This window comes from Mustela nivalis, assembly GCF_964662115.1.
Source record: "Mustela nivalis genome assembly, chromosome: 15".
In the NCBI taxonomy this organism is placed as follows: domain Eukaryota; kingdom Metazoa; phylum Chordata; class Mammalia; order Carnivora; family Mustelidae; genus Mustela; species Mustela nivalis.
Genome location: NC_139034.1, coordinates 22,263,334 through 22,290,574, shown reverse-complemented (window position 1 = coordinate 22,290,574; position 27,241 = coordinate 22,263,334). Strand labels below are relative to the sequence as shown.

At 32.9% G+C, this 27,241-nt stretch overlaps 1 protein-coding gene and 1 long non-coding RNA gene across 9 annotated transcripts in view; one reads left to right on the top strand and one right to left on the bottom strand.

Moving 5' to 3' along the window:
• The window catches only part of LOC309848596, a 161,780-nt gene that overhangs the window by 7,102 nt on the left and 127,437 nt on the right, over positions 1-27,241 (bottom strand). The window lies entirely within an intron of this gene.
• Positions 48-27,241, top strand: part of POSTN (periostin) — a 35,978-nt gene continuing 8,784 nt past the window's right edge. For 2 of the 8 annotated variants that reach the window (XM_082700402.1, XM_082700400.1), the window contains exons 1-16: positions 49-223; positions 1,510-1,608; positions 5,937-6,001; positions 7,928-8,085; positions 9,682-9,846; positions 10,762-10,908; positions 11,592-11,733; positions 14,740-14,952; positions 15,519-15,653; positions 16,806-16,954; positions 18,030-18,166; positions 18,967-19,097; positions 19,602-19,732; positions 19,838-19,940; positions 20,047-20,114; positions 20,773-20,818. In XM_082700402.1, coding sequence (XP_082556528.1) covers positions 105-223; positions 1,510-1,608; positions 5,937-6,001; positions 7,928-8,085; positions 9,682-9,846; positions 10,762-10,908; positions 11,592-11,733; positions 14,740-14,952; positions 15,519-15,653; positions 16,806-16,954; positions 18,030-18,166; positions 18,967-19,097; positions 19,602-19,732; positions 19,838-19,940; positions 20,047-20,114; positions 20,773-20,818 — 2,008 coding nt within the window. In that variant the 5' untranslated portion in view covers positions 49-104. Of the gene's footprint in view, positions 224-1,509; positions 1,609-5,936; positions 6,002-7,927; positions 8,086-9,681; positions 9,847-10,761; positions 10,909-11,591; positions 11,734-14,739; positions 14,953-15,518; positions 15,654-16,805; positions 16,955-18,029; positions 18,167-18,966; positions 19,098-19,601; positions 19,733-19,837; positions 19,941-20,046; positions 20,115-20,772; positions 20,819-24,050; positions 24,132-27,090; positions 27,181-27,241 lie in introns of all 8 variants that reach the window. The other 6 variants (XM_082700396.1, XM_082700398.1, XM_082700397.1 and 3 more) reach the window with 6 other exon arrangements.

Sequence of the window (27,241 nt, the reverse complement as noted above, 5' to 3'; positions counted from 1 at the left end):
ATACAGTGCTCCCTCCCACAGACTCTGACATGTATATAAACTCTGAGCTCTCCAAAGCCACTGCCAGTTCTCTTCGTGGACTAACTGCAACGGAGAGACTAAAGATGATTCCCTTCTTACCTATATTTTCTCTACTCTTGCTGGTTGTTGTTAACCCTGCAAACGCCAATGGCCATTATGACAAGATTTTGGCTCATAGCCGAATCAGGGGCCGGGATCAGGGGTAAGTCAGTGGTTAGGTTTTATAAATCTTTCTTTTTCTATTACTTGGTTTGTTATCTTTAAAGTTCCTTAAATACACTGAGGTCTTTTTTTCTTTCTACATTAAAAAATAGTATGAAAAAGGAAAAAAAGGAGTATTCTGTGATTTGTAGATGTTTATAGTTTAAATTTTAAACTTTAAAAATTACTGTCAAAATAATTTGCATGTAATTGCTTTTTTGCAGCATTATATAATTTTAACTTAATTGACTATATTTAATAGGCATTTCTTTATTATTATATTTATTTGTATTTTTATTTCCTTCTAAAAACGGTTTCCAAAATAAAAATATATGACTAGGGCTTTCATTATGTGAACAGCTTTGAAATATTTCACATGTTGTGAAGGAAATTTTCATTTAAGTTATGTATGAAAATTTAAAAATGATTAATGTAACTAGTTCTTTAAATATTTTAAAGCATTTAAGAATGTTTTTAAATTCTGCATTCTGCAAAATTTGCAAACATATTTCTTGGAATAAATTTAACTACAACTTAGCATTTTTAAAGTTAATAGGAATAATTTAGTAACTTAAGCAACCATTTATAATTTTTTTAAATGGATCTTGGCATTTCTTCTAATGTCTCAAAGGAGTTTTCACATTGCTCAAAAGTTCCTTTGCTTTACAGTGCAAATAAGACTTCCTATTTCTTTAAGAGAGAAAGACTCTTAAAATTCTGGCAGAGGATGTTCTGATCTACTATTTCCACTCAAAGAAATAGATTTTCCTTTGTGCAGCCATATTATTCAGTTAATTGTAGCACTCATTTCTTCTGTGATTGCTTACCTAGAAAATTATAGCATATGCTGTCTTTGGACCTAGTAAAAACTGTCTCTTTTCCTCTCTTGGTTCCTCATTGTTCCAGAGTCCGTTGTTCCATATTAGAGACCAAAATGAGCACGTTTGGTTTAAAAAGGATCAGTTACATTGGCTTATTATAAAAGTAATATGAATGAAAACAAAATTAAGTTGAACTTAATGCTGCTTGAATATTCCTATTAGATTAAGTTTTGGAACACTGGTGTTTGGATGTATAATTTCCTCTCTATTTTTCTCTCCCATAGACTTTAGTTTTTCTGATGAATCAGTAAGCTTGGATCAAGAAGTAAATTTGTACAAGACTAGAATCACATGTTTCAAAATTGAGTCCACATGCTAATTTATTTTTTCTGAACCATGTGACATGAGGATATGAAAAAGTCATTGTCATTAGGACATTAACTTTCTTCTCTTCCCTGTATTCTAGCCCAAATGTCTGCGCCCTTCAACAGATTTTAGGCACCAAAAAGAAATATTTCAGCACTTGTAGGAATTGGTACCAAGGTGCCATCTGTGGAAAGAAAACGTAAGTCTCATCTTTTTCCTAATGCACCAGTCCCAGAGATGTCTATGTCTTTCCTTGGACATATACACCATTTTACTTGAAAAAATTCTCCCACATTGCAAGCTTTAAAACAAAAACTGAATCATAAATGTGAATTAAGATATTCTCTCTATATTTCTAACCTCTGCTAGTGGGCCACTCATGAGCCCTGAATTTATGTGTCATGGAGGTCCAAAGAAAAAAAAATCACATGATGCTGTATAGAACCAGTGGGACACCATGGCATTTCTACCCTTGTTATGGCCCTCTTTTTTGGAGAAGATGCTTAATCTCTACGATTCATTTCATAAAAATGGTTACCTCAGTTTCCTCATTTTATTAAAAAAAAAAAAAAGAGCCAGAAGAACAAATTGATCTAAAATATCAGGATTTTTGAAGCGCTAATTAATGTTCACCTACATCCATTTGGAAATTATCTGAAATACTCCAGTTTGCCTCAAAATTTTCATCAAAGCTTGAATTTGGAAAGAATTTAAGCTTCATATCTTCATTTAATCCAGTTATTTCATCCCAAACTACCAGATCCGCAGGGGTCCAACAGGTGTAAGACCTGTCATTACATCTACTATTTCAGTAGCCCGAAAGACAATTACTCTTTATTTAGATATGTATTTCACTGATTAACTTAAAATCAGAAAATACTTTCATTACTTGATAGAAATGTGTATTGGTTTAATTAATCAATAAGTGTTGGTGGGAAATTACAATCGTGGGCAAATAAAAGTTGAGAATTACTCATCTGGTCCAAGTTCTTCATTTTAAAGTGAAGGATCTGAGTCATAGAGTAAGTTACTGAATTAGAAAAAGTAGAGATACCATTGCTGGCTAAAAAAACAGTGCTTCCCATTGATTTGGACTCCACTTTCAACGAAAGAGGACTTGAGAAACAAATATCTGAATGAGAACCTGCTTACTACATCATCATTAAACTTCAGTTACCCTAAATAGGTGGAAGGATTGGGGGATTACTAAAAACTTATTCCTAACTTAACAATGTTGGTACAAATACTAAACACAGCATCACTTAACTTCTTGGAGCTTTCGTTTCTTTACCTGTGAAATGTGGATTTTATAGTTACAGAGTTTTGGGGGGGGATGGTAGAATGATTTGATGAATGTGAAATTGCTAAGTAACTCACAATATCAATTGTCCTTAAATTTAAAGTACTTGAACAAATGGATATGTGTGGGTGGGAAAAGGAACTGTGACCAGATGCCTATCTAAAATGCATAAGATTATCTTTATTTCCAGATAAAAATCATGTATTCAGTGCATATAACCTTAGTTGGACTCTACTTTTCCGTGGTCACTATATCTAGGACGCCACAGAACTTTGCTGTCTATTCCTGTTCATTTGCTTACTAGAGTTTCAACTGATGATACTTTTTGGCCCAGACTTTATTCTTATTAGTTTGCAGACATCTGCTAGACTCGTGAGTCATTCACACAATCACAATGTAAGTCAGTGGTTGCAGTGATCTTGCCTATGATGCAAGCTGGACCTCAGCTGGGAACTCCAAGGCTCTGGATTCTCTTCCCTTTGTTCTTCATATTCGTGGTTACCATGAGGCGTATTTGGAATACACACCAACTACATAAGGACCTGCTCTCTGAATTTATTCAGGGAATATCTTTATTATATCCTTCCTGGAAGTTAGGAAAGTATGATATAATCTCATTTTAACCATCTAAATATATTAGAGATGCCAAGGCTTGTACAAAAGTTATGCCAACATTCTTTCCTGTTATCCATTAAAAAAAAAAAAATCCTGCTTTGAAGGCTGGCTTTTTACCAGAAACATAACAGTGTCTCCTTTGTTAAATTATATTAGCTTATTTCTCCCAAGCAGCTTCATTTTCATAAACATATTTACATCTGTGCTCTGAAATAAATTTAAATGCTAGATATTAGTTTTGAATAATCAAATAAATCAATAACCTTGACAACAGGAATGCCTGTTTTGCCATCTGCTTGCAGCTGCTAAAATTTCCATAGGCATCTTTAGGACTTATTGTATCAGTTGACAGAAATGTTTGTCTTGGTTGAACAGTTGCTTTGCAGATTTGAAGGAAGTTATTGGGCAGGCCTACTGATAAACATGAATTTCCCAAGTTTAAGATAGTTCCTACAATATGTATTGGCTGAATAATACAGTATTTTGTAGACTCCTTTCAGCTGGTATTTTCATGAGATTCTAGATAGCTAATCAGAAAATGAAGATAAATTTTCCACTTTCAAAGATGTACATAGTAATGATTTTTCTTTACTCTTGTTTTGTCCTACTAACCATGTGGGAAATTTAAGTTTTGTATCGAATAAATGTTCTCCTGAATAAACCTACAATTTGTTTTTCAAATATCAACTCAAATAACCATGTTGTTCAACTATCAGCTGAAATTGCAGCTGTTTTGGATTTTATTCCATCTGTTGCACTAATTGTCTACATTAAGGTTAATCCTTGGGTCATATTAGCATGTGCTACAGAAATTTTTGTTACATTAACAATTTCCTCTTCTAGTCACTCTTTACTTCAAGTCAATACTGTCAATACTGGACCAATAAATATGTATCTCATTTTTCAAGTTGTTTACAATATATGCTAAAGCTAACATGTAAGAAATTCTGAATCAATCCTTTTGCATCCACATATTCAAATTTATTTATATGAGGATCTAAGTAAATACATTGTTTCAGGGGCCATTTTAAGATTTGCATAAGACCCCCATATAATTTCCATATGTTTCTAATACCAGCTATTTTTGAAATTATTTTAAAATTGATGAACAATTTGAAATTGGGATTTCCCACTTAATTTTGTCCATTTTAAAAATCTATCAAATATCTTTGAGTCAGTTTCCATGCCAGAAATTTCTTTCTCATTCATCTTTCATTTTTCACTGCATACATGTATATGCATAAATAATGTTACATTCTACTTTTTAAATTGACATCAAGAAAATAAAGAAATGGGAATATAAGGTCATAAACAAGACCATAAACCATGGATAATCAATTAATAGACTTGGCTTTAATTTGAAAAGTTTATTTACAAACTATAGAAGACCGTTTTGTATTTCATTAATAATTCTACTTTTTACAAACTTGCTTTTGTTGTCATTTTTATCATACTAAGAAAAGTATTTCTTATAGTGATTTTTTTCTTAAATATATTCAAATTCTCTCATTCATTCATCTTTTTGAATATGATTATCATAACTAGAAAAAAAAAGAAATAATATCTGAACTACTTAATACATGTTTAGTTACTAAATTATAAGATAATTAGTCTAAGTAATAAAATTGTGTGACATGGGATTAATCAATTAAAAATTATAAAATGGTCTGTATTTCCTCTTTACTTATAATATTCCCCATTTACAATTTTTATTTTGTACATTCACCTTCATATTTCTATTGAGAAGAAACAGAGCATTATGTAAAATTTTAATTAAAAATACGAAGCTAGATTTTGAGGAGTCCAGAAAATGTCAAATGGACTTTGATAAAATGAAGATTAGGATTATATTTTTAATAAAGTAAGAAATAAAAGCAATTATGTAGATGATTTGAGGTTACTATTTTCCAACAAAACAGAGTAATACAAACTTATTTTAGATATATCTTTGCTGAATTTTCTGGTTTGTTGCCTTAATTATGCCAATATATAACTTACTACACTTTGTAAACTTGGAAAAAATAGCACTTTCTTGAATATTGCATTGTAGAAGATTTTAAAGATTATATTTACTATGATCAAATTAATAATTCTACTGGCAATTCAAACCTAAAATATTATTTTAGTTAGCAGTGGAATAGCTTTTATTGATTGGATTGGGTTAATGTATTTACTGATGTTTCTAGTTTCTCATAAACTTATACTAATAAACATTTCTAACTATTTATAGTTCACAAAATGATTTCCAAAGCAGAATTTTATTTGAGACTCACAACTAGCCTGTGAGTAGCTATCATAGCTACTACATCCATTTTAAAAAGCTGGAGAAACTGAGACTCAAATTTGTCAAATTACTTGCTCAAGGTCATACATCTACCAAGGACAGAACTGGGAACCTCATTCATCTGCATTAAGATCCTGAAACTTTCTACAATGTCATGAAACTATATAGAGAAATCAAACTAATATAAACAAACTTGAAATCAGGGGGGGAAAAACAATTCAAAAGTCTCATAAATCATGGCAATAAGTGATATATTTTTGCTAAGATTATATGGAAATGAATTTTATGTAGTTCCCCATTTTAATACTAATTTTCTTCTGATATATAGGACTGTGTTATATGAATGTTGCCCTGGTTACATGAGAATGGAAGGAATGAAAGGCTGCCCAGCAGGTAAAATTTCAATTACTGAAATGAATGAGGAACTTATCTTATGTGAGGAAAAAGACTTGAGGTAGCTTAGCTTGTAGATAAGGCAATGTGTATGTGTGTGCACGTGTGTGTGTGTGTGTGTGTGTGTGTGTGTGTATTTAGCACCATGATAAATCCCAAGATACTGCCACCATCTTTGTGCTAATCATGAATTTTTCATGGTGACAAAGTATTAAAACATGCAGCTCATTCAGTGAATGTTGGGCCATACAACACAAACCTGATCATAAATTTAAATTCAAATGAAAAAATTAAATAAAAATCCTCTCTACAAAATCCATCTTTGACATTGTCTAGAAACATGGAGTGGACTATTTGGGAAGGCATAATTTTCTGTAACCGAACAGCTCTGATTTTATAACATCCCTCATGTTGAAAATTGTTTTCTAAAATTGCCAACTAAAGAAAAAAAAAAGTTAATCTAGTTCCTCTCTGAAATAACAGCCATTCAGATATTTAACACCAACCATCACATACTTCCACTGGTTACCCTTTCTTTTTAATAGATTTCTCTTCCCTGAGCTAATCATTTCCAGTTCTTCTAATATAACATAAACTTTGAGGCCCTCACCATTATGGACACCAATGCATAAAAATCCTCTAATCCAGTCATCTTTCTGAACGTGATTCTAAACTGGTGTCTGCATTCTTTGTGGGTCCCGGCAGCCGAGAGAATAAAATCAAGACAAATACTTCACTTTTGGGAGCCCCTGAATTTTGGTTTGTGTCATTGGTAACCAAGTCTTCACATTAGCTTGTAATGAATTTATGACCAATTACAATTAATTAAAGTTCTTTCTATCAAGTCACGCCTTTCTCTAGGATTTATTTTTTCAGCATGGGCATAAGGACACACATGGAGCTCTGTTATTTTTAACTTGTTAATTTTGACTCGTTTTCCTCATCTTTTTGGAGTTTTCTTTGGGGGGTCTTGATTTTATAATTTATTAATTGTCACCTAGTCTTTATATATTCACAAATGTAATAACCATTTCTCCTATGATATTATCCAAATCATATGAGTTTTCAAATAAGATAGAGTCAAAAAATGAATAAATCAGCAGCATCAGTTTTCAGGTTGGCATTCGTATATTAATATTTCTTCTGAAGTTCAGGAGAAATATTCTGGAAGCAGTAGATGCTTCCATCTATTTCCTCCCTGAAATTATGCTCAAAAGAAGTAGGTCTCTATATTTCTTTTAAAAACCCAAATCTAGGGGCACCTGGGTGGCTCAGTGGGTTAAAGCCTCTGCCTTCGGCTCAGATCATGATCCCAGAGTCCTGGGATCAAGCCCCACATCAGGCTCTCTGCTCCGCAGGAAGTCTGCTCCCTCCTTTCTCTCTTCCTGCCTTTCTGCCTTCTTGTAATCTGTCTGTCAAATAAATAAGTAAAATTTAAAAAAAAAAATTTTAAAAACCCCAAATCTATAAAAATTAATAACCCAGTACCTTACAATATTACACCATTTAGGAGTTAAAGCCAACATAGAAGAAAATATTACCTTTGCCATTCTCAGTGAGAAGTGAGGAGCATCTTTTTTTTTTTTCAGTGAATCAGAAATATTTGCTGATAATTATAGTTCAACTATTATTGACATAGCAGGAGTCACAACTATATACACTAATACGTAATACATAATGTTAATCAGGATAATTTAAAATTCATTTTTCCTCAACACAAAGTATATATGAAATAATAGTTTTCAATGTTGTTTTATTATTTAGCCCTTAAAAGGCAGCTTTTGTGTAAGATTGATAATTCATATAATTTTATTGCTAAAATTATCAGTTAAATGTATTAAGGAATTTAGTAAAAATTTAAATGACTGTGAAATAATAATCTTGAAATATTGTCCTAAGTAATTCTTCATGTCTTCATTATTTCAGTTTTGCCAATTGACCATGTTTATGGCACTCTGGGCATCGTGGGAGCCACCACAACACAGCGCTATTCTGATGTCTCAAGACTGAGGGAAGAAATTGAAGGAAAGGGATCATTCACTTACTTTGCACCGAGTAATGAGGCTTGGGACAACTTGGATTCTGTAATTTATTATTTTTATTAATATAATTATTTTTATTGTGATTTCATTTTAATTGATTTATTAACTTGGAAATTAATAGAGATCTTATATCTCTTTTTTGTTATACATATATAATGATACATAAAAGAATGAGATATTAAGTATAAGGATGAAACATTTTAATATATCCATATATGGAATACCTCCCCAGTAGTTTCATAGACTACTTTAAAAAAGGCAAACCAAGGGCGGACTGAACTGGTGTTTATCATTATTCTATTCTACTCCTTTCCTCTTTCCTTTTTGATTGGGAAGAAACATATTGAATTTTAGATGACCTATCCAACAGAAAGGTAAGTTAAGAAGCCTAGTGGAATTTAAAATTTATTATAAGGCATATTATAAATATATAAATTATTTTAATTATATGTAAATATATTTGGCTGCTCAGACATTGACATTTATAAATATGTATGGATATTTAAATGAAGCATTATAAATAATGCTTTTGATTTTCAGACTTTCTGTGCATAATCTGTAATACACTAAATTTCCAATCTGTAAAACTTGGTATGGAAATATATTCCTACATTCTACAGGATATAAAGGCAAATCGATAATTATGACTAGAGCCAAATAATATTTGGTAAGGCAAAATCCTCTAGATATTATCTTGCTACTTTAACTGTGTGGTTAATTGTTGCATTATGGAACACTCTCTGTTGGTTGCCATGGATCTCATCTCTTAACCACCTTTCTGGGTCTTCTTGCTGACTCCTCTTCTTCCTTCACTTAATAATGAGTCTTACTAAAGTCTCTTTTGGGAATTAGACTTTGCTCTTTATATGCCCTTCTAATGGCTTCAGCCATCACTTCAGTGCATCTAGCCATGAAATCTGTTTCTGTAGTTGTTCTCCTTGGAACCTCAGGAAAATATTTCTAATGTCCATTTTAATACTTCTCCTTGGATATACCACTTAATATTTCTCCTTAGATACACTACTTCATCTTTAAACAAAAAGCTATCTAAAACATGTGCCATTTTCTTTCTCCCCACAAACAACTGCTTTTCTGTTGCCTTTTTTTCCATAATTGGCAGTACCCATCTGAAGTGTTTAGACTTGAAAGTGGTGATTCATTCTACTCCTGCTCTAATTCTTAACTATTGTTAGTCACCAATGTCTCATGTTTCATCCTCCTCACTAATATCTTCATTTCTGCTCTACATTTTCACAAGATTAACCTCCCAAAGCCCAGTCTAATCGTTTTATCCCAATATAACAAAATCTTCAGTGGCTCCTTGTTGCCAGTTTACTCAGGCATTGAAGTCTTCCACATTATTGTCCCACACACTTTTCTAAAACTCCTTCTTAATGTTATCTAAGAAACATAAAGTATATGCTAACCAACCTGAATAAAATCTTTTCTCCCAACATTCATCCCTGTGTCAGCAACTGGACTTAAAATGATCACTACTATTCCTACCCTATCTACTCTTTAATGCCTATCCCCAAGCCTTGAATAGCTGCCTTTCCTCATTTTACCCATAGTATAATTATAAGTATTTTAATGATGAACTGCAATGAAATAAACTTCTAACATTTCAATTTTTCCTAGGATATCCGGAGAGGCTTGGAGAGTAATGTAAATGTTGAATTACTGAATGCTTTACATAGCCATATGGTTAATAACAGAATGTTGACCAAGGACTTAAAAAATGGCATGATTATTCCTTCAATGTATAACAATTTGGGGCTTTTCATTAACCATTATCCTAATGGGGTAAGTTTCATGAATAAAAAGTACATTTTAGAGTAATATCACCTTTAATTTTGTCTATACCTTTTATATTATGTTCACAGAAATAGTAAAATGTTAGTGAATGTAAGCACTATATTGTGATTTTCCCCCACATTTAGAGCATGCAAATTACTAATTCAGTGGCTGACTTCTATAGAGAGTGGTTGTGAGGAGGAAATTAAGTTCACAGTTCATTGACAGTAGACTTAGATGTCCTAAAAAAAAAAAAAAAAGAAATTTTAGTAGTTGATGTACTTGAAAAATAATAACTACAGAAAAATAGTAAATAAGAATTTATCAAAGAATATCAGAGAATGAGTATTCCTTTATTCACCCTCTAGCTACTATACTGTTTTAGGTTCTTTTGTGTGTAGATAAAAGCCCTTGTGGGAAACTTCTAACAGGATCATAGGGTTCTTCCAATAAATTTTCCAGGGATGAAAAGGGTCAGTGATGAGGTAATAATTGGGAAATTACTGCAATAGAACTGATTATATTTGTGCAATAACTATTTCTCTCTTTCAGAACTTACTTTAGGACTGATAAACTTTTTCATGTAATTCACTGACCTGCAGTTGAAACAGTTTATGACTATCTCTATAAAAGGAAGAGAAGGGGGGGAAAAAGCAATAACTCAAATGAAAAAAATGCTTTTTCCCCTTATTTTCTAGATATTTTATGTGTAACTGGACTGGGTTTTCAACTGGTCCTATTTTCTCTTAGTTTCTTTTTTAGACAGAGCGATATATGTCTTTATCCTCAACATTTACATTTAGAATGTTGGCTCCTTCATGTTACATTTACTAGTAGAAACGAAAGATAGATAATGGCCTTGCAGTCTCAGTGGTCACTTGATGGCTCTGATTTCTGCACTTTGATTTTCTCAAATAATTACAGGTTGTCACTGTTAACTGCGCTCGAATCATCCATGGGAACCAGATTGCAACAAATGGTGTTGTACATGTCATTGACCGTGTCCTTACACAAATTGGTACCTCAATTCAAGACTTCATTGAAGCAGAAGATGACCTCTCATCTTTTAGGGTAAGTATAAGAAATAACAGCAGATTGTCCTTCATCATTGAAATCTAACAATAAAAATGTTATTTTAGGGGCACCTGAGTGGCTCAGTGGGTTAAAGCCTCTGCCTTCAGCTCAGGTCATGATCCCAGGGTCCTGGGATTGAGCCCCCATCGGGCTCTCTGCTCGGTGGGGAGCCTGCTTCCTCCAATCTCTCTCTCCACCTACTTGTGATTTCTATCAAATAAAAAAATACAAATCTTTAAAAAAATGTTATTTTAAAAATCTGGCAGAAGTGTAACAAATCTATTTCTTGAAATGAAAAGAGTTTTATTCTACATGGAAGAAATCATCCCATATGACATAATAATACTTGTGTGGACATAATAAATACCCAATAGTTAGTTATGTGCCCATAGTGTATTCACTGTATTTAGTATGTGTCCATCTCAGTTATATGTACTGCTGGATATTGCTAGAGTCACACAAACATGGGCAGGATTCCCATTCTTACAAACAGGTTTGAGGAAACTTGGAAAGGATCTAGTTTGTTGTGCCAATAAATCATGTTTTAAAGCTCTAACAAGAGCAAACTTCTATAATTTTATACAGAATCAACTCCCTCAGGACAGCCTAGTTTAAGTGTGTTGTGACTTTCTTTTGGATCTGCAACGTGCAAGCCTCTAACAAGCACATTTGTGTTTCAGGCAGCTGCTATCACATCTGATATACTCGAGTCCCTTGGAAGAGATGGTCACTTCACACTCTTTGCTCCCACCAATGAGGCTTTTGAGAAACTTCCACGAGGTGTCCTAGAAAGGATCATGGGAGACAAAGTGGCTTCTGAAGGTACTAAAACGTCCTCCTCTCTGAGAAGTCTCCCAGAATTCCAAGAAAAGAAAATTAAAAAAAAAAATTAAGTCATGCACTTATTATCAGCTTTGATAAGCAAAGGCAAAGAAAAACTTGTGTTCTAAGTGGACTACAAAATCTTAAAAAAAAAAAAAAGCCTTTGAAAGAGTCAGCAGAGTAATTATATAATTAATAATTAATTTAAAAATAATATCATAAAGATCATATTCTTTTTTATTGTTTTCAAGTAAATAAGTAGCAGACATTAAAAAGGATTTAGCCATGGTTTAAAAGAAATATTAGATTATCAAATTTTAATATCATACATGTATTACATAATGCTTTTAATTCTAAATTTATGCTAAAATGTATATTAAGTTAAGAAAATTACACGGTTCTCTTGGTCTATTATTTATTTATACATAGAATTTGGCTTCATTCTAGTCTCTCTATCTATTTTCAAATAGATTTTATGTTGTGAGGAGTACATTTAACTAACATTTAACCAATTTAAAATGAGAAATTTTGATGATACAGTTATAGAGACAATACGGTTGAAGGACAGATCCCTTCAGATATCTTCCAAGAAATCATCTTTACTTTGGCTACTCTCCAGATGTTTTCTTTAGGGAATTATTTGTCCTATCCTCCTCCTCTATTAAACTCTTTATAAATCATATGAAGCTATTCTGTTATGAGTGGCTTATACAAGATGCTGCTTGGGTGTTTAAGAATAGGTATCTCTACATTGTTTGCTCCTTTTACTTTTGAAATCCTAGTCTCATGTTCTTTTCACATTTGTTTCAGTTTACTCCTGCTAATTAAGCAGAGCATCGTTGAGATGCTTTGTGCCACACATACTTAAGATTATCTGCCAGCATAAATGCAAATTCATAATCTTTCTCTAGCACTAAATTTGCCTTGGGAAATAATACTGGAAGTATTTTAATTGTACATTTTCTGGTGTGTTGCTAGGCACCAGAAAAATCTAACTGGATGACTTGTGACATTTGGAAAAACATCTGAATTGGTGGTTTTACTAAAGAAGACAGATTGGCCGTCTCTTAAATTTAAGAGCTTGCACTGATACACATGACTAGTTTGGAACATACAAATAATTTAAATTTCACCATATTAAAGAATATTAAGAGATTATTCTTAGGGAGGAATATGATCCTAATACCATATAACCTCTATTTCTGATATACATGAAATTTATAAAATTTCAGCTTGCATGAAATCCATCAATAATTATCCTATGGAGGGAGGAAATAACTTTTTTGTATTCAGAAGCAGCCAGAAATTATGCTTGTATCCTGGAAAAATTAAAAATATATATATATATATATGAATGATCTTCTAATACCAATATGGATTGAAATTCCTGATGAATGTGAAAAACATATTCTCTGTGAAAAACACAAACTCAAGTAAATAAATAGATTTAAAACCATCAGTACCCTGATTCAAAATGATAGACTAGCACACACATCCACTCCCTATACTGTCAGCAATTCTACTGATGTAACAAAAAGAGAATATTTTTATGAAGCACAACCTGTAAACCAAGAATGGATTTTGACAATAGGTCAGATAATACCTATGCTGTACCTCTTATTTCCGTGACTTACTCATTTCATAATAGGAAGCCAGTATCTCCTACTCTTCTTCACCCCCCGTTACTCACCCCCCACTGCCATCCCTGGGGAAACCATCAGTTGATTATGTCAAAGAAATTATTGCCTCTGTTCTTTTCTAGGATTTTTATGGTTTAGGTCTTACATTTAGGTCTTCAATGCATTTTGAGTTTACCTTTGTGTATGGTATAAGAAAGTAGCCTAGTTTCATTCTTTTCCATGGACCAGCACCATTTGTTGAAGAGACTATCTTTTTCCCATTGCACATTCTTGCCTCCTTTGTTGGAAATTAATTAACCATAAAATTTTGGGTTTATTTCTGGGCTTTCTATTTTGTTCTATTGATCTATATATCTATTTTTGTGCCAGTACCACACTGTTTTGATTACTACAACTTTGTAGTATAGCTTGAAATATGGGATTGTGATGCCCCCAGCTTTGGTCTTATTTTTCAAAATTGCTTTGGCTGTTTGGGGTCTGTTGGGGTTCCATAGCAGTTTTAGTGTTATTTGTCTTAGTTTTATGAAAAAAACATTTTTTCAATTCATGAACATAGAATATCTTTCCATTTGTGTCACCTTCAATTTCTTTCATCAGTGTTTTATAATTTTTGGAGTACAGGAGTTTCACCTCTTGGTTAAGTTTTATTTCTAGGTATTTTATTCATTTTGTTACAATGATAAATGGAATTATTTTCTTTCTGCTATTTTGTTATTAGTATATAGAAGTCCTACCAATATCTGGGTGTTAATTTTATACTTTGAACTTTACTGAATTTATCTATTATTTCTAATAATTTTTTTGGTGGAGACTTTAGGGTTTTCTATGTATATTATGTCATCTGCAAGCAGTGACAGTTTAATTTCTTCCTCACTGATATGGATGTCTCCTAATTCTTTTTCGTATCTGATGGCTGTGGTTAGAGCTTCCAATACTCTGTTGAATAAAAGTGGTGAGCGTGGAAAAAAAAAAAAAGAATAGGTATCTCTAGTAAATACAGGGATCATTCTTCTTGTTTTCATGTCAGAAATCACCTTCTTATGAGAGTGGAAACTTACTCTAACACATTTTCTAAGCACTACACAAATCATTTCATGCAACTGATCTTCTCTTCTTACTTCCTACTGAGCTGAGCTATTTCTATTGAATAGTTCATATAGTTCGTTGAAAAAGCGTTCCTAGCACTTAAACAATTAAAAACCCTTTAGTCAATACTTAGGCCTTTTTTTTTTTTTTTTTTTAATACTTAGGTCTTATATGTATTATATTTCTTAGGAATTCTCAGGTCCACAAGGAACCATGTCTTTAAGGGGTAAGTGCAATTTCCCTTGATCTCAGAACTTGCTGCTTTTCATTTGTCCTCCAGCTCTCTTGAAGTACCACCTTTTGAACACACTCCAGTGTTCTGAAGCTATCATGGGAGGAGCAGTCTTTGAGACTCTGGAAGGAAACACCATTGAGATAGGATGTGACGGTGACAGCATAACAGTAAATGGAATCAAAATGGTGAACAAAAAAGATATCGTGACAAATAATGGTGTCATCCATTTGATTGATCAGGTCCTAATTCCCGATTCTGGTGAGCAACAGTTTTGGATTCTTCCACCTACTACTCTTTACCAGTTACGATGCCACATGACTAAATCCATGAAGAATGAATGTTTAGCATAAGGAAAGGCACGTGAAGCACAAATGCAGCAGAGTGAACTGAGCAGGCTCCTGGGTAGCACGGAACTTCCGCTTTCCCAAGCTTCTAACACTTAATATTTATAAAGGCTCTCTCACAGTACCACAGTTTTTCTTGAAAGCGGAAGGACAGATCTAACCAAATGACCAGCTTTGGATAAATGAAATAACTATGGCACTCACAAGAGCAGGGAAAGGTGGGATGTGAGCCATAGAGAATTAAACACAATGAAACTAAGAAGCTGGAAAAATATTTTCTTTTGTAAAAATTCTCTGTGGTTATCGACCCCCCAAAACAGGAATCTGGAACTCTTACTAGGGAAGGGCAGGATATCTTATCACATTGTCATGGCAGCAAATAGCTTATAGAGAACAGCCAAGAACTGATTTACTAATTTTAAGATGATGATGATAGTAACAAAGATGACATTGTTGCGATGGTGATGGTTTACTTTACAGCCAAACAAGTTATTGAGCTGGCTGGAAATCAGCAAACCACTTTCACTGACCTCGTTGCCCAGTTAGGCTTGGCATCCGCTCTGCGGCCAGATGGGGAATATACTTTGCTGGCACCTGTGAATAATGCATTTTCAGGTATGTACTGGACACTGTCATTCCTACTCTCGCTCCCCCACCAACCCTCACACACATTTTTCTTCACCATGATTGTTTGCATTAAGGAACAACCGACATTTTACAAGGTGGTGATTATTTCTTTATTGGCTACACATTGTTAGTACTATGTCATCTCTATTAAAATGTCCTTCATTTAAAAACATTTTATTATAATAGATAAGAGGCTACAGGGAGCAAAAGTTTGTGATAAAGAGTATTCAGTTATTCTATGAAACTATTCATAATTCCAATACACACAAGGGATGTATTACTAGATCTTAAACAAATCTCTGACTTGTTTATTTAACACCAACATAATATTTAAGAATAAATAGTTGTATTTTTCATCTCAACATTTGATATAAGGTGTCAAATTATAAATAAACAAGAGACTATTTTATTATACACTTCTATAAATGAACAGCCAATAGTTTACTATGTAAACTATTATTATAAGTACTTTATCTACTAGCTGCTCTTCAAGGATGTTGTTTAGATTAGTGTAACCTGCCACTTTTTCTAGAAAAGTGATTTCACAAAGACATATTTAAATTGTAAAGCAAAATTTAGTAATTAAAAATTAAGTATTATTTTAAAAACATATTCCCAGATGTTAAATTGTGATGCATAAAATTATTAATAAAAATTCAAATTCCTAGAAATGCTATAATTCCTCTTTGTAATAACTGTTAGGATGGTGAATGTGTTTTGATTTTCTCTTCGTAAGTAAGTTGTTAAACGGTTGCTATTGCCCCAGGTTATGATCCCAGCATCCTGGGATCGAGCCCCACATTGGGCTCTCTGCTCCATGGGAAGCTGCTTCTCCCCCCACTCCCCCTGCATGTGTTCCCTCTCTCGCTGTATCTCTGTCAAATAAATAAGTAAAATCTTAAAAAAAAAAAAAAAAGAAGAAGAAGAAGAATGTTACAGTCATTTGATCAAAGAGCTTGCAGAGTTTCTAATTAGTGCATGGAATTTGTAGCCTTGAGCATTTAGTTAACTCATATTTTATGAGTGCAGAATCTATAATCTCCATAGTATTAGGGATTATCCATTTTCATGATTTTTTCTTATCAGGAGGAATTTTAATGCTTTCTAAGTAATCCTTTTTCTTCATGAATTTATTTATAGATGATACTCTGAGCATGGATCAGCGGCTTCTTAAATTAATTCTGCAAAATCACATATTGAAGGTAAAAGTTGGCCTTAATGAGCTTTACAATGGACAAAAGCTTGAAACCATTGGAGGCAAACAGCTCAGAGTCTTCGTCTATCGTACAGTAAGTCAATCAGAAAAAGATAAAATATCTACATTGGCCTGAATGTCAAATGACATTTCCCTGACTAAGAATATTATTAAAGCAGATGTGTCCAGAATTTTATTAATGTGGTTGTAGTAATAGTAAATATTCATAGGAAGACCAGGAATTGAGTAATGTATGAAAACACTGTGAGAAAGGGCAACAAAAAGTGCTGGGCATTAACAATTCAGATAATTTGCGTTTGTTTCATTATCTGTTCTAAAACATTAATTATTTCAGTTCTAGAAATCATAAAACTCCTCTAAAATAGCTTTTGATTTATGGATTCCTGTAAGTTTACAAGATAATTTTTTATAGACATCTAAAGATCTCTGAACTCTAGAAAATAGTTCTAACATACTTTATCTGAGGAACTATTTCTAGAAAATATTGCTTATGAAAACTGTGCAAGTAGTGGTGCCATTCAGTTTCTGTCCAGGCCAGAGATTTTACAGAAGTCAAGCATTACCTGATACAATACACAGCAGCTGCTCAGGATTGTTCCACAATCCCAAGACACACATTTTATAAGATGCAGGAAATGGGCTGCATATACATATATTTGTTCAAAAAACACTATAACAAAATTAATAATGTGACATAATTGATAGAACCTTAAAGTCAGGAAAATATAGTAAATATCTGTGAAAATCTCAAAAGGCACTGAAGTCAGAGAACTTTATGGTTAAAGAGGGTCCTAGAGAGTTAGAGAGTGAAAGTTTCTTAAAGAGGGTGTGGAAGAATGGTTCAAACCTGGAGAAGAATGATGAAAAATACAGACATGGAATTCTATGGGATTTTTGTTATTTATGGATGAAACTACCTGTCTGACATATAGGGTAGTTAACTAGTACTAGAAATCCTGATTGAATAAGAAGTGTGAAGACAGATTATGCCAGACCTTAAAAAAAGAAGTGAGATGCTATTTCCTTTGACCAGAGAGGTCAGGAGACCTCTTAAAAGAGTCAATCGATTAACTCAGTTTTGCATCTACTTCCACATAGGACATTTCAAGTAAGGAAATAGACAGTTGTATCTTTCTCTTCTTTGCTAGGCTGTCTGCATTGAAAATTCATGCATGGTAAGAGGAAGCAAACAAGGAAGAAATGGTGCTATTCATATATTCCGAGAAATCATCAAACCAGCAGAGAAATCCCTCCACGAAAAATTAAAACAAGATAAGCGCTTTAGGTAAGCCAAATGGATTCACTCCCACCAACAACAAACAAACAACCAACCAACAACCAACAAACAACAAAAACATGAGAACTATTGACATAGTTTTGTGTCACAGTTAGTATCCAAAAGGCATCAATTATTCAGTATTGCTGAAAATAGAATTTAGAATAAGAAGTCCATGCAAATATTTTCAAAACTGAAATATGTTCTTCAGAGTATTTTGCTTCCTGGTGCACCATAATATGATTTGGTGAGGGAAACAATCTAATACATTGGCATATTCCTTGCAATTCTTTTTTTATATTTAAGTTTTTTAAAAAATGACAGTAAATACTAGCAAAGACTATTTTGTGGAATATTAAATGAAAAACATACACTTCTACTTTGTCATTAAGTGTGACCTTGTCAAGTTGTAAGAGTTTAGGAGATTTAAAAACCATATGTATATTTAAAGAATTCCCCCATGATAAAGCTTTCTTAACAGGCAAATTGCATTTGAAACATAAAAATGGATGAATAGGGGGCCTGGGTGGCAGAATCAGTTAAGTGTCTAACTCTTGGTTTTGACTCAGGTCATGATCTCAGGGTCGTGAGATCGAGCCCTGTGTTGGGCTCCGTGCTCAGCACAGAGTCTGCTTGGGATTCTCTCTCTCCCTCTTCCTCTACCTCTCCCTCACCTCCTCAAATAAGTAAATAAATCTTAGAAAAAAAATGCATGAAAATTTCTCATGCTTTCCACTGTAAATGGATTCTATTCTATTCCATGAATACCTAAATCTAAATCTAACAGAATAAATGTCTTTCCTGCTTAGTGTCTTCCTCAGCCTACTTGAAGCTGCAGACTTGAAAGAGCTCCTGACACAACCTGGGGATTGGACTTTATTCGTTCCAACCAACGATGCCTTTAAGGGAATGACAAATGAAGAAAAGGAAATTCTGATTCGTGAGTAGAAGTGAATACCAGATATTTGCCCCTAGAGTTCAGGATCTCATTTCTTCCTCAAACATTCCTGCCCAGAAATCAACCTCAAAAATGTTACCTCTTTAATACTCATGTCTAGCCTTAGTTTCCTTTAATTCCCCTTGGAATATGTGGAAGGTAATTCATTAATATTCTTAATTAACTGCTTGCTGTCATGATTGTAGAGCTAGATGTTCACTTATGCTATTTCTATTAATGTCCACAAAATTAGGTGACAAAGAAAGTAGTCACAATCCCAAAAATAATTTGATTTTCCTTCCTTTCAGTAGGTTTGCTAATATTTTGATTGAACAGACTGAAGTGATGGTTTCAACATGGCATTGATAGCAACTTGAGAGAACAATGATATGATGAGAAATTACAGTGTGGAAAAAACAAAGACAAAGAAATATGTCTATCCTTAGTCTTTACAGCATCAAACTATCAAAAAATATAACATGTTATAAATATACATTTCCCCCCCAGGTGACAAAAATGCCCTTCAAAACATCATCCTTTATCACCTAACACCAGGCGTTTTCATTGGAAAAGGATTCGAACCTGGTGTTACTAATATTCTGAAGACCACACAAGGAAGCAAAATCTATCTGAAAGGAGTAAGTTTTTTAGAATGAATTTAGGATAGCTTTTATCTATTTTTCAATTATCTTAAAGTTAATTTTTTATTAATTTCTCATTGACATTATCTCTTGTTTTGATAGGTAAATGATACACTTCTGGTGAACGAAGTGAAATCAAAAGAATCTGACATCATGACAACAAACGGTGTCATTCATGTTGTAGATAAACTCCTCTACCCAGCAGGTTGGTAATTATTGAACTCATTAATGAATGAAATCATTTTCAATAGAAACCTAGACTTTTATTTCACACTTTCTTATCAATATTCATCTAATCTTCCTCTTCATAGACACACCTGTTGGAAATGATCGGCTGCTGGAAATACTTAATAAACTGATCAAATACATCCAAATTAAGGTATGGAACATTATTGGGTTGGTTTGCAATGTGCTGAACAGATATTGCAATTTTAACATAAAAGACTAGAAATGTATAAATAAATAGGTAGATGTATGCTGGACATGGATTGCTCTTTGTTGAATATGTACCACTGGCTTACCTGTGAATAAATGACATAATTTCTTTATGGTTTTATTTAACAAATATCTAATAAAAGCTACTTGGGCCCAAACAGTATATTAAGTGTAATGGGAAATATAAGCTGAATCAGAGATGGCCCTTTATTTAAAAACTTACAGCCCAATTGGAAAGAAAAGACACATTGATTAAAAAAAAATCTATAATCTTTCTATTATTAAATACCTTTGCTACAGAATAAAAGGTAAAGTATTTACTTGTAAAAAACCATCACTAATCCCAGTGGTTACAGGTAAAAAGGTATTCTGCTCCTCTGTCCTTGTAGGGTCAAAGTATGAGAAAATATATGAAATACTATTTAAAAACCTATTTCAATTTAGATTAGCTATTTTATAATTTTTCATACTCTGAGTAACAAACTGGTACTTTTTATGCCATCTGGACCAATAACAGGATATTGCAAAATGAATCAAAGTGGTGCCATAATATGGTTAATAAAACTACTAATTTCACATTACTAAATGCAAATATTTTTCAGTTTGTTCGTGGTAGCACCTTCAAAGAAATCCCCATGACTGTTTACAGTAAGTATATAAAGAATATTTGTCACATACCAATGGCAAGATGTAAAAAAAAGAAAATACAATAATTTTCTTTGTATTTGGAAGCAGAATTTATTGATAATCTGGTATTTAGAATTCCAAACAAAGACAAATTTCATCCCACTTGAAGCAGGCTTAAGGTCTTGAGACCTCTCAGCCAGGGTCATACCCTTCAGATCCTATGAACTAAACTGAACTTCCCCATTCCTCAAAAAACCAGGAATGATAAGATATGAGAATAGCAGTAAAATGTAATAGCTAGCATGGAAAAGAAGCAGGGGAAAAAAAAAGACATACAAACATACAAAGAGGAGAGACAGTTAAAAGGCACTCCAGAGTTATCTGAAAATTCAGATGTGTAGACACAGATGTAACACTGCTGAAGGATTTGTAGCTCATTCCACCCTCAAGCCGTCAGCGGTCTAAGGACAGGGTGGACCATGGTGTGCCAAGGAATCCTAATGTTTATGAGTTGGCAGCTCAAAAACTCTTTCCATCCAAAACTGGATGAAGGAACAAAGAATTTGCCAGGTGATAAACCTAAAATTTCTAGATGCCAAGGTTCTTTTATCCCTGACTCTACCAGATTATCAAAATTAAACCTCTAGTACTTAACAATGGTAAAGGTATTCCAGTCTCATAAATATAACTTGTAGTATTCCTTTTTCAATATGGTTTTTTCTTCATCTTTCTTGTTTCCTTCTTTCTTCATAGCTTTCAAAGCAGAAATTCTTTTCATTTTGTTTTGACTCTACAATTAAACATTCAAAATGTACCAGTAGCAAAAGTATTACTTCAATTCCCACTCTTATCCTGGCCAGAAAATAATTCTATTTTATACTCTGAGCATTCTGTTATTGAGTTAAAATCTTTTTTCTCAGGATTTACACTAGATATGGAAGAATGAAGGCAATGTAAGGAGCAAAACAAAATGTCTGCTGCTCTTCCTGATTTCAGTTGTATAATAGTAACATAAGCAAATCCAGTATCAGGCCAGCTCAGCACTATTTTAAAGATTGAGTTGGAATAGATATGATTCAACATGGTATAAATTCCAGTATGGAAGTGTTCAATCTTGTATATATTTTAAAATAAATTAAAGAATCATCATGGGCTCTATTCATCAGAAATGTTATGTCATCTTTCTCACTTAAGTTGTATATCTGCAACACATTTCTTTACCTTTCCTACTTTACCCATTATAGGTCCACTACCTTCTACATAGGCCAATGAAATACTTTGTTCTATGAGCCAGAATCTTATAATTGCTTTATTTTTCTCTATTAAAATTGAATCTGCACTCACAGAAAATGTTATATTTTATGAAATCACGCAAATCTAATAAACCTCGTCTGTCTACTCAAAGCTCTTGAAACAGCTCTGAGATTTACATTCTAATGCCCGATGTTTCTTTAACCTTGCCCAGATGGGCGTGTTGCTGTTTAGAAGAATTTCAAATAGAGGTAGAGAGCAATTAAACCTAAGATTCCATTTTTGTGTTCCTTCATTTACTTGTCTCTAAAACTTCTTTAATTTCCTTGCTACATATTATTCTTGTCCCCAAAATACCATACATTCCAATTGTATGGGGGGGAAAGTGCTCTATCATATACATTGTTGAATATGTAACAATTGAGGTAGAGCAGAATAAAATCAGTATTTAATCCCCAGTCTGGAACCTGTCAAAACTATTTAATTCTTCAGGCAAGCAAGATTGAAACAAAACTAACAACAAACTAGATATCCTGCACTTCAAGTTCCTTAATAAGAGGTAAAAACTTGAGGTAAAAGTAATTAACCCATTTTGATAGTAGAGGCAGAGACCTCGTGGATTTGGCCTTCCTGGAAAGGTTCCTCTGTGGCATGACCACTTGTGGGATCAGTAATTGGATGCCTAGATTTGATATATTTTAGAGCTTCATAATTTAAGATTTCAAAATAAAAAATTTGATATGACTGAACCATAGTCATAATTAAGATCTAGACCCCATATGAATTTTAAAAAGTTGAGATTTCAGAAGCCTGAGGTGAGAATGTGGCAGAAACCCAGACTATGCTAACATCTCATCTCTAAGGTGTCAACACAATCTGTTGTGATTGCACAGTTAGCTTTAGCACAGCCCCGCTGTCTAATGGATCTATCTTTTAAGGCTTCTAATTAGAAATGACAAAAAGCCAGTAGCCCTGGATGAATGGTTCCAGAGGCACATTTCCAGTTTATCTGTAAAATCAAAAGCCAAACCAATAGTTTCCTACTTTAAATAAATTCTGCATATTATTGTCTTAGTTGGGTAAATGACACACATTTAAAATATATACTTTCAAATTAAAAAAAAAATGATTGTGATAGGGGGTACCTGGGTGGCTCAGTCAGTTAAACATCTGCCTTCTGCTCAGGTCGTGATCTCAGGGTCCTGGGATTGAGCCCCACGTCAGGCTTCCAGCTCAGAGGGAGCTTCTTCCTCTCCCCCTGCCCCTTCCCCTTCTCTCTCTCTCACTTACTCTCTCTCCCAAATAAATAAAATCTTTTAAAAAATGATCATGATATTAAAGCTGAAAATTAAAGACATTTTAGCTGATAACTTAAATACTGATCATATCATGTTTGTTGCATAGAGCTCATATTTGGCTGGCTGAAATTTATTTTTTAATTGTAATTATTCTGAACTATTTTTCATATTTTCCTTTCTGTATCACTGTTATCAGATGCATGAAAAAATATTTTGTCTTTGTCTTTCAAGTTTGTCTTTTGAGAAAGAATCCAACAATGCAATTTAAGATATTATGAATTGCATGAAATTAATCATGTTTATTTGTCTTCTGTTGCTATGCAGCCAATATTTTCAAGAAGTACAAAAGAAGGTAAAGAGCTTTAGTGGTGCAGTTCAAAATTACAGATTTCTAGACAGCATTCTTCACCTAGTGTGCATATATTTCACTGGAACAAACCCAAGTCACTGGACTTTAGAGTACACCATCTGGACATGAGAAGATAAATAGATAATGTACCATGAATATTTCCTGTATCTGATGGCCTGGATATCAGGCCATATGTTCAGGCCATATGTTCAGACCTGAACATATTACTGCAACTTATACCTCAGTACCCAACAATGATTTAAAAAAAAAAAAAAAAAAAAAAAAAAAAGAAGGCGATTTTGTTCAGGTTGCTTTTATGTAAACATCATTTATGTTCCACTTTCTATACTTTCAGCAACTAAAATTATAACCAAAGTTGTGGAACCAAAAATTAAAGTGATTGAAGGCAGTCTTCAGCCTATTATCAAAACTGAAGGTAAAAATCATGGTTCCTTTATTGTAAAAAAAAAAAAAAGAATCAAATAATAGACTGATATCTATGAATGTATCTACATTCTTTTTGAAACTAACATGCTAAATATTTCTATACCAGTGGCATGCTCATGTAATTGCAGAATGCGGAATGCAAATTATTTCGCAAAGTAGATGGTGCATTCCTAATGCTTTCAGTACATTTGCTTGTACTTGATTTCATTTGAACCTAATTGGCCATTGCATTTGCACTAGTACCCAGATAAATAAATAAGCATACAAACAAACAAATAATAAATCCCTAGCTTTTTTTTGTTTGTTTTTTCTACTTTAGTTAGACTCCTTTTTTTTTAAATTTCTTTTTTAGTTTTATCTCCAATCTCCCCAAATGATTTCTTGTTATAAAAGCTCTTCCAAAAAGTGCAGGCATTTTTCATTCAATGACCTAAGAGAGCACTGAAGCTATACATTGATGAAAGAGTTTAAAATTAGAACCACATATGACATATTTTTAAATTAGACCACCAGAAACAGAAGAAGGAATAAGTATCTGGTGCCATGAGTCAAACCTTAGAATTATTAATTACAGTCCTGAACTTCTACACTCACTGTCTATTTTAGCCAACTCTATCCAACATCTTTGACGCCACCCTCGTTTCGTGTATTTTAATTATTACCAAGGGTCAGACCTTAAGAATGATTTGTTTTATGTCTAAGCATCTTAATGGGGTTACTTGCCACAGAGAAAAGACTAAGCTTTCTTCTCTTTTCTGTAAGAAGTATATAAATGATCTTCTAAAAAAGGAAAAAAATTATGGTTTCAGTTGAATCTCAAAAAAAATTTAAATGTCTTTGATTTTGAAATTTCTTCTCATTCTCTGAACTGAGATGGCAATTTCTCGAGTATTTTTGTCTATCTTTTTAAAGGCAAGCCATGATTTACAACCAGATATTGGAAACTTGTGTGCAAAATTTATTTCCTAGCTAATTAGTCATCCATATTTAATTTCTTCTTGAGACCTAATATTGAAATCTGTGCTTATTAAAAAAAATACTTTACCTATGATCATTTAATTGCTGTTATATTTTGATGAGAACTTTGTGTCTTAAGAAATTAAATCATTGAAATTTTTGTTGACAAAATGTTTCTTAATGATTTTAATAAAAAGTGATCAATTGACTCTTGGTAATACACTTGATTTTAACATACTCGTACTGTTTTTAAAATTACATCCCTAAAATTTTGTATCATCACTTGTACATAGTTTCTATAATCAAAATCATTCACATGTGCTCTTCTTATTTTCAAAGATTACTACCTTTTCTTTCAAGATTCTTCATTCAACCCATTTATCTTCTCAATCTTTGTCAGTGGGAATCTACTGTATTAATCTTTCTTCAATTAGGAACACAGTGAAGCATCAGTCCTACCTGGGTTCTTCCAATAAAGGGAACAGGATGAAAAATGGGGTCATTTTTATTGTTACCTATGTGTTAAAAAGTCTTCAGTTCAAAAACTCAGAAGTTTTACTTCTGTGTAACATACTGAAGGAAACAAATAATTATTGTGGCAGCCATTTACAATTGTCCAGCTCTAAGATTGCTACTGGAGTTTCCTTCTCATCAAACTTTTGCAGGTTCCTTGACGATTCTTGAATTCTTTATAAATGTATTAGGCTCTAAAACACAATTTTAAGATGCTTCTTATAAAACTTTTTCAACCAGATTAGAGAATTAAGAATAAATCAACTGAAATTCATTTCAACAAATACTTAATGAACATCTTACTACTGTGCTGGGCACTCTCTTAGGTGCAGGGAGTAAATATGAAAAGAAGATTTGATAAAAATCCCTGCCTTCATAGTGCATAATGAAAGAGCGTGTTTCTGAAATTTCAGTTTAGGCTCTTCCAAAGAAATGTCAATTCGGATGTTTTATTAACTCATTTCTTGTTCTTAAACTCCTTAAGAGTATTTTTCTTTTTAAATTTCTTAACCTTAAAAACTTGGCCTTGCATTTGATACTCAATATTCCTTGATCCCGTAGATCAATAGTAGGGTATGAAGCACTCCTTATTTGAAAGAAGAATTGTTTTCACTATTTTAGATTGTTTTAGACTAATTCTGGGTAACGGTGTACATTAACAATTTCTGGACAAGCAAATAAATCCTCTCAAAGATAAGCAAATACAATGATATTCAACTGTTAAAGGGTGTTACAGTATGAGTTAAATGTACTGAACTTTACTCTCCTTCTCTATGAAATAGTCTTGGTTAACTAATGTAGTAATCAGCTTTCTAACATTCAAAATGATTTTCTCTGGAAGTGAAATCATTTTGTACGTCAAATGCAACATTTGTTTAACTCTTGCATTTGAAGGGCTGTTTAATTATTAGTAAATGTTTGCATCATTTTCATATATAAGGTAAGTACTCAAATTCATTTTCCCATAAAACCTGAAATTCAGCATCTTAAATATAGACATGAAGTTGAGATCTTCTTTTAATTTCAGTCTTATGCCCATCTGATAAAAAATATGCAATACTGAGTAGTTAAAAATTAAATTAAATTTAATAAGGAAAGAGTAATCAATGATACCAGTTTAGTAAAGTAAGATCTACACTAGTTATCATGAGAGCAATTCAATTTCCTACGTACTGTATGATTCACAAAGTACATAATACCTTGTTTGATCCTACCTCATGACTATGAATAAATGGACAGATTTATGCTAAATGCTGAAACAGATGAAAGTAAATTAGGCAACACAACAATAGACTGTCATTTGTTCGCATAAATACTGCCTAATTTGAAGACAATGGGAAATGTTTAAAACTGATTTCATAAAGCCTGAAACCACTTTGACATTTCAGTAACACCAAATGGTGAAATAAATTTCCTGTTCTGCGAAAGTTTAAGAACTGTTTTAACATGATAATTTGTCTCCTAAAACAATGCCTCAGGACCCACAATATCAAAGGTCAAAATTGAAGGTGAACCTGAGTTCAGACTGTTTAAAGAAGGTGAAACAGTAACTGAAGTGATTCATGGAGGTGCGTTATATGTATTCCTAAAGCCTAGTTAGGATCACTGGGATTATTTTGAAACAGCGTT